Source organism: Microplitis mediator, chromosome 7 (assembly GCF_029852145.1).
Source record: "Microplitis mediator isolate UGA2020A chromosome 7, iyMicMedi2.1, whole genome shotgun sequence".
Taxonomy (NCBI): domain Eukaryota; kingdom Metazoa; phylum Arthropoda; class Insecta; order Hymenoptera; family Braconidae; genus Microplitis; species Microplitis mediator.
This window is the reverse complement of record NC_079975.1, coordinates 22,790,739-22,805,059: the sequence shown is the minus strand read 5'-3', so window position 1 is coordinate 22,805,059 and position 14,321 is coordinate 22,790,739. Positions and strand designations below refer to the sequence as shown.

The 14,321-nt window shown below is 25.6% G+C and overlaps 3 protein-coding genes across 9 annotated transcripts in view; 2 read left to right on the top strand and 1 right to left on the bottom strand.

The window, feature by feature from the left end:
* The window catches only part of LOC130672172 (tachykinin-like peptides receptor 99D), a 267,298-nt gene that overhangs the window by 112,243 nt on the left and 140,734 nt on the right, over nucleotides 1–14,321 (top strand). The window lies entirely within an intron of this gene.
* Nucleotides 1–14,321, bottom strand: part of LOC130672175 (all trans-polyprenyl-diphosphate synthase PDSS1) — a 48,302-nt gene that overhangs the window by 32,871 nt on the left and 1,110 nt on the right. For 3 of the 6 annotated variants that reach the window (XR_008990649.1, XR_008990648.1, XR_008990647.1), the window contains exons 3-5: nucleotides 12,734–13,096; nucleotides 12,467–12,656; nucleotides 10,976–11,305 (exon numbers count right to left, since the gene is read on the bottom strand). Coding sequence is in view for 3 of the 6 variants with exons in the window: in XM_057476542.1 (XP_057332525.1) it covers nucleotides 7,728–7,895 (168 nt within the window). In the remaining 3 variants the exon portion in view is untranslated. Of the gene's footprint in view, nucleotides 1–7,727; nucleotides 8,135–8,253; nucleotides 8,457–8,507; nucleotides 8,805–10,975; nucleotides 11,306–12,466; nucleotides 12,657–12,733; nucleotides 13,097–14,321 lie in introns of those variants that run through there. The other 3 variants (XM_057476542.1, XM_057476543.1, XM_057476541.1) reach the window with 3 other exon arrangements.
* Nucleotides 8,743–10,935, top strand: LOC130672180 (39S ribosomal protein L32, mitochondrial). The gene is made up of 3 exons (XM_057476549.1): nucleotides 8,743–8,908; nucleotides 10,286–10,528; nucleotides 10,607–10,935. The coding sequence occupies exons 1-3, from the start codon at nucleotides 8,818–8,820 to the stop codon at nucleotides 10,867–10,869; spliced, it is 597 nt and encodes a 198-aa protein (XP_057332532.1). The 5' UTR covers nucleotides 8,743–8,817; the 3' UTR covers nucleotides 10,870–10,935.

The following is a 14,321-nucleotide window of genomic DNA, read 5'->3' as shown; positions in this document are numbered from 1 at the left end:
ATTACGGTAAAAGCCGCTATTCCCGCTCGGTACCATTAGTGGCTCACTTTAACTGTTTAAGGCGTTTTTTGTAAGTTTTATAAAGAAAAATTTCAACTAAAAAAATTATTATTGATAAATAATTATTTGTGAATCTAAATATATCAAAATATCATGTATCAAATTATTTTATAATAGATTATAAATTTGAATTAAATGACTGTTTTCAAAATCGCGCAACGCCGAGCATTTTTTTCTTTAACGTTCATTCGTTAAATTAAATTTAGGGTCCGTCAAATTTTTTTCGAATTGTTATAACTATATCTTATTAAATACATTTTTAAAATTCATGAAATTTTATATTATGAAAGAATAAAGTAGTATAATTTATAAATTATTTGTCCAAATCAATAAACTTATCATAGTTTAATTGATATTGTCTTTGAGCGACTATAGGGCCATGTGTTGGTCGAGTAATGGTACATGACAACTTTTAGTGAGCGACTATGGGTGCACTCAAGGACCTTATTTAAAAAATTGATAATAATTAATTATCTATATTATTAAGAGAATGAGGAAAATTTTGTTCCCGCCATATCTATATGATAGAATTAGTGAATGTTATTGAAATTGGTATCATTAGATAGGTCTTGACTTGAATTTGTGCCTTTTCATACTTTAAACTCTTTTTAATTGCCAAGTATTGAGATAAATAGATTTATCTATATCATTCGAATTACATTTAAATTACGCGGGAAAAAAGACGATCGTATTTATTTTCTTTAAATAAATTAATACTTTAATTATTCTGTCACTAAATATGACTGAATGTCACTGAATATATAACTGTATTATTTATATCGCGTTACTTATTCCAAAATGACAGATTTTTCTACTCCCTTTTGGTTTTAGGAAGCTTCTCAAAGCCAAAAAAGTGTGGATAGAAAAAAAAAGGATTCATTGACACATAAAATCTTTACTCGCCTAAAGAAAATTTAGACTTACCCCAATAAATTTTTTGCATTGTCAATTGAAAACAAAAATTTATTTAGAACTAGAAAAAATTACTCGGTGCAAGGAATTATTTCTTGACCAAAAAAATCTTTTCTCGCTCCAAGACAATTTTTGTATTTAATTGATAATGCATTAAATTTCTTGGTGCAAATTAAAATTTTGTTGCGGCAAGAAATTCTTTTTTTCTGCGTATTTTATAAATTTATTAGTGATATTTGGGCAGTCACGTAGTTATTATTGTTCAAACTAAAATTTAATTCCAATACTTAAAACTATAAAAAAAAATATCGATTTTCATTTTATTTAATCATTGATATTGAGTAATTAAATCCCACTCCAATTAAAAGTGAGCGGGTATAGGGGCTTTTACCTTACAACTAATTATTCAACTTAAAAATAACCAACCGAATAATCAATCATATTTTTTTTGTGAAGGAAAAAATTGTTTGTTAAAAATAATTCAAATGTTTAAAAATAAATGGAGATAAAAACCGTAATTAGTTTTAAAAAAATTGTTTGTTAAATTAAAACGATTAAATTTTTTAAAAATGTTTACAGATAAAAATAAATCACGGAAATAAGAAAAAAAAAGTTTATAAAATATTTTCACGTACCCGATAAATTAAGCGATGGGAAAACTTTATAAATGCTCACACTCACGATTAAACGATAATTTAATGGAATTTTTTAAAAATTTACATTGTCTGGAAAGTAAATTATTTGTATTTTATTTTCTAGATAAAAATCTAATCTAAAGTTTAAAAAAAAAAAAACAATAGGATGTTCAGTGGAGAGAACATAAAAATGAATGAGGTCAAACTTTGAGTTCTTTGACGTTAAACTCGACCTTACTCCTTGCTTACTTACTTATTTTACTTATACTTTTAAATTATAGTAGTATATACTAGTATTATTATTATATAGTGAGTAAAGTAATGATATTGGTGTATGTAGTACGGGAGGATTTACGTTTCGCTTTCGACGGAGCGAAAGCTCGTACGTTCATTGCACTTAACTTGTATTTAATTCACGACACACCAATAAATGTTTATATGTATATAAATATGTCTCTGTGACGTACGATAAGATGCAACCGTGAAACATGATGCACGTGCAATTAGATGCCCAAAGACATATTTACATGATCTCGCAATGTTACATTCTACCGATAACATATATGCACATATATATATTTTCGCTTACGAAATAATTTATCATCTTTGACAAAGACATTGGCCATTTAAATAAATAAAGATTATTGTTTTTTGAAATTATTATTTTTACTTAACAGTTTTGAGTTTCAAAAAAATTTTTGTCAACAAATTTTTTTTTATACTCAAGTCAGCCGACAGCTAATAATTTTTGTACTTCTTTCAGAATGATAAATTAAATAAAAAAAAAATATTTTGAAAATTTGCATCTATAGATTTTCTCATTTTCTACATGTGCATATTTTTTTTTTTTTTTTTTTTTTTTTTTTTATAATTGATTTGTTGAAAAAAAAATAAAAAAATCGTCCATTGTCGGTTTACTTATGATACTGAAATTAGCTGACGTCTAATAATTTTTGTCTATTTTTAAAAGCGATAAATTAAAAATAAAAGTATTCAAAAAAATTGCACCTGGAGTTTTTTAAATTTTCTACATGTGCATATTTTTTTTTTTTTTTTCTGCCCAAATATCACTACTAAATTTATAAAATACACAGAAAAAAAAGATTTCTTGCCGCAACAAAATTTTAATTTGCACCAAGAAATTTTATGCATTATCAATTAAATACAAAAATTGTCTTGGGGCGAGAAAAAATTTTTTTGGTCAAGACATAATTCCTTGCACCGAGTAATTTTTTCTAGTTCTAAATAAATTTTTGTTTTCAATTCACAATGCAAAAAATTTATTGGGGTAAGTCAAAATTTTCTTTAGGCGAGTAAATAATTTTTGTGTCAATGAATCTTTTTTTTTCTATCCACACTTTTTTGGCTTTGAGAAGCTTCCTAAAACCAAAAGGGAGCATAAAAATCTGTCATTTTGGAATAAGTAACGCGATATAAATAACATAGCTATATATTCAGTGACATTCAGTCATATTTAGTGACAGAATAATTAAAGTATTAATGTATTTAAAGAAAATAAATACGATCGTCTTTTTTCCCGCGTAATTTAAATGTAATTCGAATGATATAGATAAATCTATTTATCTGAATACTTGGCAATTAAAAAGAATTTAAAGTATGAAAAGGCACAAATTCAAGTCAAGACATATCTAATGATACCAATTTCAATAACATTAACTAATTCTATCATATAGATATGGCGGGAACAAAATTTTTCTTATTCTCTGAATAATATAGATAAAGAAATCAATTAATTTTGTAAACACGAAGAAAGAAATTATTAATTAAATCCAAAAATAAATGGAATAAAAAGACGTAATTATAGGAATTTTTTTTAAATTAAATAATAAATTATAGATAAAAAAAAATAATGACAGTGACAGGTAAATTATTAGTGAGATTTGACAAAATATTTTGATTTAATGAATAAAATAATTAATTTTGGTCATTAATAATGCTGTCAATGACATAAAAGTGTTTACTAAATATTTAAAGAATGTAATTTTAATTTTAAATAATCGATTGGAAAAAATAACTTTATATCTAGTATGTAATGGATAAAATTGTGCAAGTAGGCATATCGCAAGCGAAAAAAAAGAGAAAGATACTGGTTTTACTTGACTATACTATCATATAATACATTTATTTTATTTGTGGTTATTAATAAATCCTTCAATTAATAATAATTTAATTTACTAAATGAAGATTTAAATATTTTTTTTGCAGTAAATTTAAAAAAAAATATGAATTATTTTGGAGTAAAAAAAAAAAAGTTAGTTAAGAAGATTTCAAATTTTATGATAGAAAAAAGAAATGATACTGAAGTTAGTTGACGTCTGATAATTTCTGAATTTTCTTAAAAACGATAAATTGTAAAAAAAAAAAAATATTAAGAAAAACAACAAAATATGAATTATTTTGGAGTAGAAAAAAAAAAATTAAGGTTTCAAATTCTGTAATAAATAAAGAAAAAAAATGATACTAAAGTTGGCCGACGTCTAATAATTTTTGAATTTTTTTTAAAATGACAAATTGTAAAAAAAAGACAAATTTGAAAAATTGCATCTATAAGTTCGTTAATTTTCTACATGTGCATATTTTTAGTTTTTTTTTTATTTGCAATTGATTTGTTGAAAAGAAAACCCGAAAATTATTAATTGTCTGCCAACTTTGAGATTATAAAAAAAAAATATGAGCGTGAATGTATCAGACATCAAACAAATTTTTAATTATTAGTAAATAGAGTAAATAATTAATAAAATAATATTTAAAAAAAATGCGCATTCCAAAAATTCAAAAATTAATAAGTACATTTTTTATAATTGTTGTTTTTTAAATTATTTCTTCTATATATTTATAATTTTAAATCCGTCCGATGTCTGATACATTCATGCCCGTAAAATAAAAAATTAGTTAATAAGATTTCAAATTGAGTAACAGAAAAAAAAAATCAGTGAAGATAAAATTTCTTGATTGGTAACTAGGACACTTGGGTACTTAATCAATCGTTATAAATCCCTATATGTTCATCATCATTCAGCAGTTATAACTAAAAATAGATAAGTGAAACTATAAAAATTGATGTAAGGGAAAATGATGATCTAAACTAGTCGACCTTGTAATTAACCTTGAAAACTTTCTTACAACCAAATTAGAATGAAACTAAAAAAGTCAAGTTAAAATAAAATATGTAGACAATAGGATTGTTGTTGTAATAAACTCGCTAATGACTATATTTATTGTTAACAATAGAGTTTATTTTAGTAGAGTGAATCTATTAATCAAGTCACAGTGTAAGGAGTCTAACAATGAATGCAAAAAGTTTGTGAAAAGTTTGTATGCTAATTTTATAGATTTTTTATTGATTTATAATCATCAATTCAGCTACTTAATGATTTATTTATTTCACGTTTTGCTTCGAGAGATGACAGAACAATGAGATTGGATTATAAATATTCAATATTTACCAATTGAGAAATTTTTTCCGCATTCGTCATTATTATCATTATTTTTTTTTATTATCATGATTGATAGCAACAAAAAATTTTTTGTTTTCTGATAAAATAAAAAAATTTCGGGAATAAAATTCTTTACGTTGGAATTCAAAATTTTTTGTCAAATAAATTTTTTTTAAGATTAAAGTGAAAATTTAATTTCTTATTTAAAAATTAATCTCAGATTTTATAAAAGTTACAGATTTTTGTTGTGTGAAATTTTAGTCAAATTTTGAGCTAAAAAAAAATTTATTTAAATCCGTTGGTTTTTTTTTTTAAATCAAAAATTAAATTATCAAGTCACTAAAATTTATTGACTTAAAATAAAAAAATATTTTCGGGCGGTCCCATTAAAAAAACGACCGTTTAAATCCCAGTCTCATCTTAATCATTAAAAAAAAAAATCTCAGGTAAAACATCGTACCGATCGAATGATTAAAATTAAAATATGCAATTCAATAAGACGTAAAGAATAAAATAAAATAAAATAAAATCGTACCGCATTCCTGGTCGTAACAGCGCGTTTTTATTAAGTTATTCGAATGCGTATAGAATCACGATGTACACAAGTGCGTCAATCAATTCTCTAGTTGTTGGTTCTTTGATGTCCATCAAATAATATACAAACTACAAATACTAAACATCTAAAGATCGAAAGTGGATTTGAATATTATTTAAATCCAAGTACCCACTGCCCACTAGGCGTTTAAATATTTTAATTACGCTCGTAAAATTTAGATAATAAAAAAATAACTATGGATAATTACACTTTCAGACGATTGATAATTAAATTTATAATAAAAAAAGAAAAATTTATTTATTTATTTATTTATTTATTTATAATAACAAATATAAGATTCACGGTGAGAGTGTTCGTGTTTGATGCGATAAATAAGATATAAAAGATGGTGAGATCTTGAGAAAAATATATCGGATACTTAAATGAATATATATATATATATATATATTTTTTTTTTTGAGTTTACGTTGTTTATATAAAATAAAATGTACGGTAACGCTGACAAAGAGTAAATAAGTGCGAAGAAAAGAATAAATCGTAATCGAGTATGAGAAAGTCAAGAGCGAGTCTTTATATTTTTATATTTATATATATATATATTGAAGGATCCGCCAGTTAGCCTACTTATTTATTGTCAGACAAATGCATTTTTTTAAAAATTATTTATCAACATTAAGGTTTTCAAATTTTAAAATTTTTTTTCTGATTTAAGAAAAAAAACTGACGTTAAAATAAAAATGCAAATTAGATTACATGATTAAAATAATTAAAATAATATTTACCCAAATATACTTATATAATTTTAAATCAACAATATATATATATATATATATATATATATATATATATATATATATATATTTATAAACTATTACGCTAGTGTAATAATAATTTATTTCGAAGACGAGTAACATTTTCGGTTGCCATTTCAAAATCGCCCACTTTCCAACTTGTCATAACTTTCATTTTTTTCTTACAGCTCAATATATATATATACGTATATATTTATATATATATATATATATATATAAATAAAACTATTCAAATAAAACATCAATAAAATAATTAGTTATTCCAATTACCCGATAAAAAATATATTAATTTTGAATCAAGATTCAGTTTTTGAATTTTCGCGCGCAATAAACTCGCGGTCTTCGAATCAAAAGATCAAATTTCGTTATTATTTTTAAATAACAAAAAAAACAGTTGACTTTTAAATAAATTTTTGAATTTGAAATTTCCAAAATTACTCATCGATTTTTAAAAATGAATTATATTTTTCACGTATATATTTATATAAAATAAATGCACACATGTAATAATCACAAATGTCTATCGAGTTTTCACCTAAAAAAAAAATCGTATGACTTTCACGTGCTAGAAAACGTCGTGATTTCACGTGGCTCTCATTTAATTCCGCGAATAACATTTAAATATATATGTATAAGTGATATATTTATAAATAAATAAATAAACAAATATACATATATTTTTTACACATAAAATAAATAGTAACTGCAAAAGTAAAAATTTTTGCAAAAAGATAAAATTCAAATTTAAAAAAAAAATTCCCGCGCGATTTAAATTCTTATCATTCTTCTAGTGTCAATGCAACCCGCTCTAAAATTATTAACCTGTTATGTAATATAAAATAAAATGCACACACTTATATATATATATATATATATACATATATATCAATGTAAAATTTTTCAAAAGCCATTAAAATCCTAAAATTCTTATGTAATTTAAATAGAAAATAATTTAAGGACATTTTTATTATAATTTAAAATTTAAATGTTTTGCATGACAAAAGGTTAAGTCACGAGTAGTAAAACACTAGGTTATGTCAACCAAAAAAAAAAAAAATAATAAATAATAATAATAATAATAATAATAATTTTAAAAAAATAGTAATCGAATAAAAAAAAAAGTTAACAAATAATTATTCACTTAAAAAACTTTCACAAAAAATTTAAATACGTCAATAAAATAATTGACAAGTTATTAAAATAAATTAACATTTAAAAATCATTACGTAAAAAGTAAGTAAGTACTTTAATAATTTAGGAAAATATATATATAAAAAAATATAAAAAAACTTACCCGACATGATTGAACTAGATTAATAGGATGTTGCACTTGTTGGTGTAATTTGTTAACACCTGTTGTGGTAATTTTCCTGGTGCGAAAGTGGACAAAACGTCCAGACTGTTGGCACAATTTTTCGACCCGAGCACAGAGCCGACCCGATGAACCCGCAATACACGCCATAACACGTACACGCGTATCTATGTATCAATAATAAATAAAAAACACGTTGTCTGGTAGAACAACGTCCCGAGTAATGAGAACTTTCAAACTTACTCTCGAGAGTATAACCATCACCGTCTTTCCCCACCTTTTATTCATCAAAAACCTATTCCCCCACTTTATTTTAAATACTACCTCTATCCTCTACCCTCAACTTCACTCTAGAGCACTGACAGACATACAGACATCGGAATTTAAACCTGCAAATTCAAAAATATCATTTTTCAAATTCAAATTTTATTAAATTCCCGCGATTTTTTAAATTCAAATTTTTATAAATGCCTAATTAAATTACAGTCATTATTTAATTAATAGAAACCTTTTTGTTGTCCTGGTTGATGATCTAGAAGATGATTTTCAATTTCTTGATGATGATGATGATGATTTTTTTTTAGTTGCTTCTAATAATAATTGTCTTGATTGTGAAGATAATTGACCTGGTTTAAGAAAAAGTGAAGGTGTCGCAGGTCTAGGTCGTGGATGACAGCACCAGGGTGCCCTAGATAGAAAAATAATTTAGAGCTGATAATTACATTTAAATTTTCGTGGTTATTTAGCTTCTGATTGTCTCACTATTTATTACAATTCCTGCGATGGAGATGCTGATGTTGTTGTGGCTTGTGCTGCTGGTGTGACACTTTTTTTTTCATTGATGAAATTGAGGGTGAGGAATAACCGCGAGCTGGTACACAATCACACGCAATCACTTAACACACGAGTACGAATTACGAAATAAAAAAAAATTATTTGCAGTCAGCTGGTTTCATTTTGAGCGGGTGCTGACATCTAGGTGCCGATAGAAAAAGTATCTCGAGTAGTTACTGCGGAGATAATTTTTGGATTTTGGATTTCGGACTTCGCATTTTAAGATTCTGATTTTGATATGGCGAGAAATATTTTGAATAGATTTAATTTTGCACTGGATAGATTTGAACAGACACTGGGATATTTATTTGGAACACATTTTCCACCAGGTGATATATTTTAGTTATTAAAATACAAATAATTTATATTTTTAGACCGGATAACCTCAATGAGCTTAGGTTCATTTTTTTTAAAAGTATCTATTGAAATGTTCCATTAAAGTGTTTTTTTATAAAATTTATTAGAAGATTCTATTTAATTTTTTTATTTCAGTGGTAATATGGCGACTCGATAAAATCCATTGAAATTTGTTTGGAAAAAATTAATGGAAAATTTCTATGGGAATTTATTTAAAAAAAAACACTTTTTTTTTTTTTTAAGACGAGCCAAATAATTAATTAGAAATTTTTTTTTAAAATTGTCTATTACAATTTAAATTCAGTGGTAAAATATAAATTATAAAAAAAGTTGCATTTAAATAATTTTGAATTAAATAAAAAATTAATTGCATTTTCTTAAAACTTTTTAGTGAAAAATGATCAGATATTTTCGGCTGAGTTTTTCTCAGAAACAAAATTGCTAGATACAAACTACAAATTGCACATTGATATACTACTGTCTGATCTAGCGAAGTGCGCTTTAATTTTTTGATGATATTGGTTTGTTTAAGAGGAAAACTCGGCCAAAGTTCCTGATTACTGTATTAGTGCAACAAAGATAATACCGTTCGCTTATTATGATACTGAAGTTAGCAGACGTCTAATAATTTTTGGATTTTTTTTTAGACGATAAAAAATTTAAAAAAAAATATTTGAAAAAATTGCACCTGTAGTTTTTTAAATTTTCTACATGTGCATATTTTTATATTATTTTTTTGCAGTTCATTTATTGAAAAACGAAATTTGGAAAATAAATTTCAGTAAAATCTTCATGTCAATTTTATAATTTGAATTTTCAAAGTTTTTAAGCTAAAATTAATTCAACTATTAACAATTCATAAAGTAAATATGAAAATTTGATTGATTAATCTAAAAAAAATGAAAGCATTAATTGAAAAAAGGACAACGCAGTTATAATTTCGCCGAGATATAGATTTTTAAAAAAATTACTCATAGTTTCTATCAATTAGAAATTAAGCGAAATTTTATAAATAAATTTTAGCCTGAATAATTTTACATTACAAATTATAATGTTGACATGAAGATTTAACTGACTTATTTTATAAATTTCCTTCAACTCCTAATTGATATCAAACATAAGTAATTTTTCAAAAATCTACAACCGCGTAAATTTTCATTTTTCAATTAATGCTTCAATTATTTTTTAATTAATCCATAAAATTTTGATACGTTTACGACAGTCGGTCATTGAAATTTTTTAAAAAGTGGGGGCACTGTCAGAATACCTTCAAAATTAAATAATTTATTAATTAAGCCAGTAGCATTTAAGTAAAATTTAAGAAACTATAAAACTAAAAATATTTTCAGCATTATGTACACTGGAACTTGGTCCCATTGAAAATAAACCCACAACCCAGAGCTCCAGATCACTCAAAGATATTCTGAGCGATGGAATACTTTGGGCAGTACCAAAAAGTCGGCGTACTATAGAGAAACGTATGAAGAGAAAATATGGACACGTTAAATACCATTGGAAGCCTTTTGTTCAAAAAACAAACATACTCGCATGTGTGACATGTGGGCATGATCGCGAGGCCGATAAATTATGTCGTAAGTATATTTTAATTAAATTAATTTTTTTTGTAGATTAATTTAATCAATAATACAAATTATTCGTTAATGATCTAGAGCATTGTTACAACAAAGTTAAGTTAGAGACGAAAGAAATGCAAGAAGCGATTATAAAAAATCTTGGCCTCGAACCCGTCGAGAAAGAAGTCGTGATTTTATTTGAAGGCGAGAAAGAAAATAAAAATTCGAAGTTTTGGAAAGGCCAGCGAATTGTCGAGCTGCCTAAACCAAGACCCGCTTGGTTTCATTCAAATCTTTTGCAACCAACCACTCAAGAGCCTTCTGAAGGCACCGAAGTCAAACCTACTGAATTAGCATAAGCAATTATTGTATACTGTATCAGCGATTTTTAATTAAATCTTTATTTAAAATCATTACAAATAAATTTTATTACCCTTCAATAATTGCATTAAAAAAAATACTTACTTTGATTAAAATAATTTATCTACACGTAATGAGCAATCAGCAATACGGTGATTGTCAACTAGGGTGAGAGCAACTCGTATTCGTTTGAAATTTCCGGTGAAAAATGACTGAGCACGTGCTCGTGGAAGGTCTGAAATGGGATCGTCTGTTCAAAGTATGACCCACACATGGGACAAATGTTTTCTAATGACCCGGGACTTTTATTGGTGACTTGCTCGAGTTTATCGGGATGCAAAGCTTCTGGTGGAAGACTCGTTTGTGTTGATCCGTGCTCGCGCAGACTGTCGTCTGAATCAAATTGTGTACCAGTTTGACATACTTTTTTGCTTACTGTAACATTAATTGTTAATGTAAATTACTTAGTACTAATTTACATACATTTTGATAAATTATAATTAATTATTTCTCTGTATTATTACAAACTTTCGAAAGTTTTGCTAATTAATGATACATTTTTTTTTTAATGATAATGAAGTTAGCTGACGTCTAATGATTATTGGAATTTTATCAGAATGATAAATTATTAAAAAACTGCACGCATAGTTTTTTAAATTTTCTACATGTGCATTTTTTTAGTTTTTTTTTTTTTTAAATTAAATGGTTGAAAAAAAAGTTCGAAAATTCTTAATTGTCTGCTAACTTTAGGATCATTATTTTTTAATACGATAATTTTTTTTACACAGAAAAAAAATTTTTTTGGTGCAAGAAAAATTTCGCATTATCAGGGGGTCGTACTTCTCTCTCTATTACACTCAAGTCCACGAACGGTACTATCTTTTTTGCACTTGTGCAGTAAATGGAAACTTTGGCCGAGTTTTTCTATCGAACAAACGAATATTATCAATGTGCGGTCTGTATTTTGCATTTAGAGATTTTGTTTCCAAAAAAAACTCAGCCGAAAATATCTGATAACCCCTGTTATAAAATGGAAATGAAAATTTTTTTAAGATTAGAAAAAATTCCAGTGCATGAAATTTTTTATGATCCTGAAGTCATCAGACAATTACAAAAAAATAAAAACTAAAAATATGCACTTGTAGAGAATTTAAAAAACTACAGGTGCAATTTTTTCAAATTTTTTTTTTTTTATAATTTACCGTCTAAAATAAAATCCAAAAATTATTAGACGTCAGCTAACTTCAGTATCATAATTTTTTTAGGCTGAAAAAAAATTTTCTTCTCAATTCATAATGCAAAAATTTTCTCAGGGCAAGTAAAAATTTTCTCGAGGCGAGTAATAGTTTTTAGCGCCAATAAATCCTTTTTTTCTGTGTAGCTTTCAATTGATTTTATTGATATAAGTATGAATTGATACTAAAATTGTCTTTTAGATAAAATTATTATAAATTTGAAGAAATTAATCCATAAAATTATGACTTTTTAAAACAATTAATATTACAGAGCAGTAATAAATTTTAAAAAACTCAGTATTTAAAGTTTTGAGACTCAAAGTTTTAAATATTTGAAATTAAAAAATAAAAAATAATTTACCTTTTTTAATTTTACATAAATTGTGATAAATATTTTCCAATTTTAATTTCTGCTGTACTAAATTATTTCTAGTTTGATATAATTTATTTTCGTACTGTTTCAATTGTTGCAACGAATCGTTATTATCATCTGGATAAGCAAATCCAACACTTCTTAATTTAATATCAGCACCATTTTGTAGTGCAAGCATCTTTAAAAAAAAAATAATTTAATCAATAAATAATAAATGATTATTTAATTAATTATAATCAGTGTCAGATAATTAACCTCAGTGTACTGATGCTCTAGCTCAGATTTTTCCAACATAATACTATTGATAAGCCTCAAAGAAATTTCCTCAAGACTGACGTCTTTGTTGTCGAGATCAAAATTCAAAGGATTATCGTCGCTAGTTTTTGGAAGACTAGCCGGGACATCTTTAATACTGCAGACAACCAAATTGTCGATTGGTTGATTCGCCTGCTGGTTCTGCTTCAGCGTATCTGATATTTTTATCAATTTATTACCGAGACTTTTGTTGGTTCTTGTTAATCGCGTCAATCTATTCCAAAGCTGACGGTTTTCCGCGGCCACCATCAACACATGATGAGTCAATTGTGATTTTTCTTTCGTTAGTTCTTCAATTTTTTCCTGAGAAATTAAAATTATAATTAAAGTAAATTCAATTTCCCGCGTAAAAGAAATTCGTTCAAAAAAGATTCCAAAAAGTTTGACATGTAGAACTTTTAAACTTGAGACGGATTGGAATTTTTGTAATTTTGATATTAAAAAAAAAAAAAGTTTATACATCATTTAGACTTTATTCACAATATGAAAAGAAAGATGATACTGAAACTAGTCTACATCTGAAAATTTAATTTTTTAATTACGAATTAATTGTAAAAAAAAAATTGTTAAAAATAAATAGAGTAAATTTTTTAAAAATTCTGAACATGCGGCCTAAAAAAAATTCGTTTCAAAAAAATTTGACGTGTGAAACTTCTAAGCTTGAGACAGACTAGAACTTCGAGTGGAACTTTTTTGAACTTTTGTAATTTTGATAGTAAAAAAAAAAAAGTTTATACATCATTTAGACTTGATTCACAATATGAAGAAAAAAAAGATACTGAAACTAGTCGACATCTGGAAATTTTATTTTTTAATTACGAATTAATTTTTAAAAAAATTTGTTAAAAATAAACAGAGTAAATTTTAAAAAAATTCTTCACATGCACCCTAAAAAAAATTCATTTCAAAAAAGTTTGACGTGTGGAACTTCTAAACTTGAGACAGACTAGAACTTTGAGTCGAACTTTTTTTGAACTTTTGTAATTTTGATATTAAAAAAAAAACGTTTATCTAGAATTTTATTTTATTACATTTTGCCCCGGTTCTGAAAAAGTTCAAAAATATCAAATTTGTAATTTTTAACGAACGTTTTTTAATTCTTGTAGCGCTACTGGTTTTTGATGGAAACTTTTTCGTAACGAGGGTAAAATGTATGAAAAATATGTATTGAGAAATATATGAAAATTCGATCATATAAAATCCTAGATAAACTTTTTTTTTACTATCAAAATTACAAAAGTTCCACTCGAAATTCTAATATCTCAAGTTTAGAAGTTCCAGATGCCGAAATTTTGAATCTTTTTGGATCGAATTTTTTTACCCGGGCCAAGTTGGCCCAGTTTCACACTTATAACCATTATTTTAATTTTAAAAATAAATTATCAGTCGAAGCTCGATAAATTACATCAATAATTTATGCATCTACTATTTTAGATTTAAAAAAAAATATGAGCGCGAATGTAACTGATGACAGTAAAGTTAGCGGACATCTGACAATTTTTAAAACTTTGAAATAACAAAATAAAAT

Bases quoted from the DNA above. Each gene is read 5' to 3' on its own strand.
- LOC130672180 (XM_057476549.1), top strand. From the start codon at position 8,818: ATGGCGAGAAATATTTTGAATAGATTTAATTTTGCACTGGATAGATTT. The intron at 8,909-10,285 runs GTGATATATTTT...AAATATTTTCAG, and splicing joins TGGAACACATTTTCCACCAG to CATTATGTACACTGGAACTT. The intron at 10,529-10,606 runs GTAAGTATATTT...TTAATGATCTAG, and splicing joins CGAGGCCGATAAATTATGTC to AGCATTGTTACAACAAAGTT.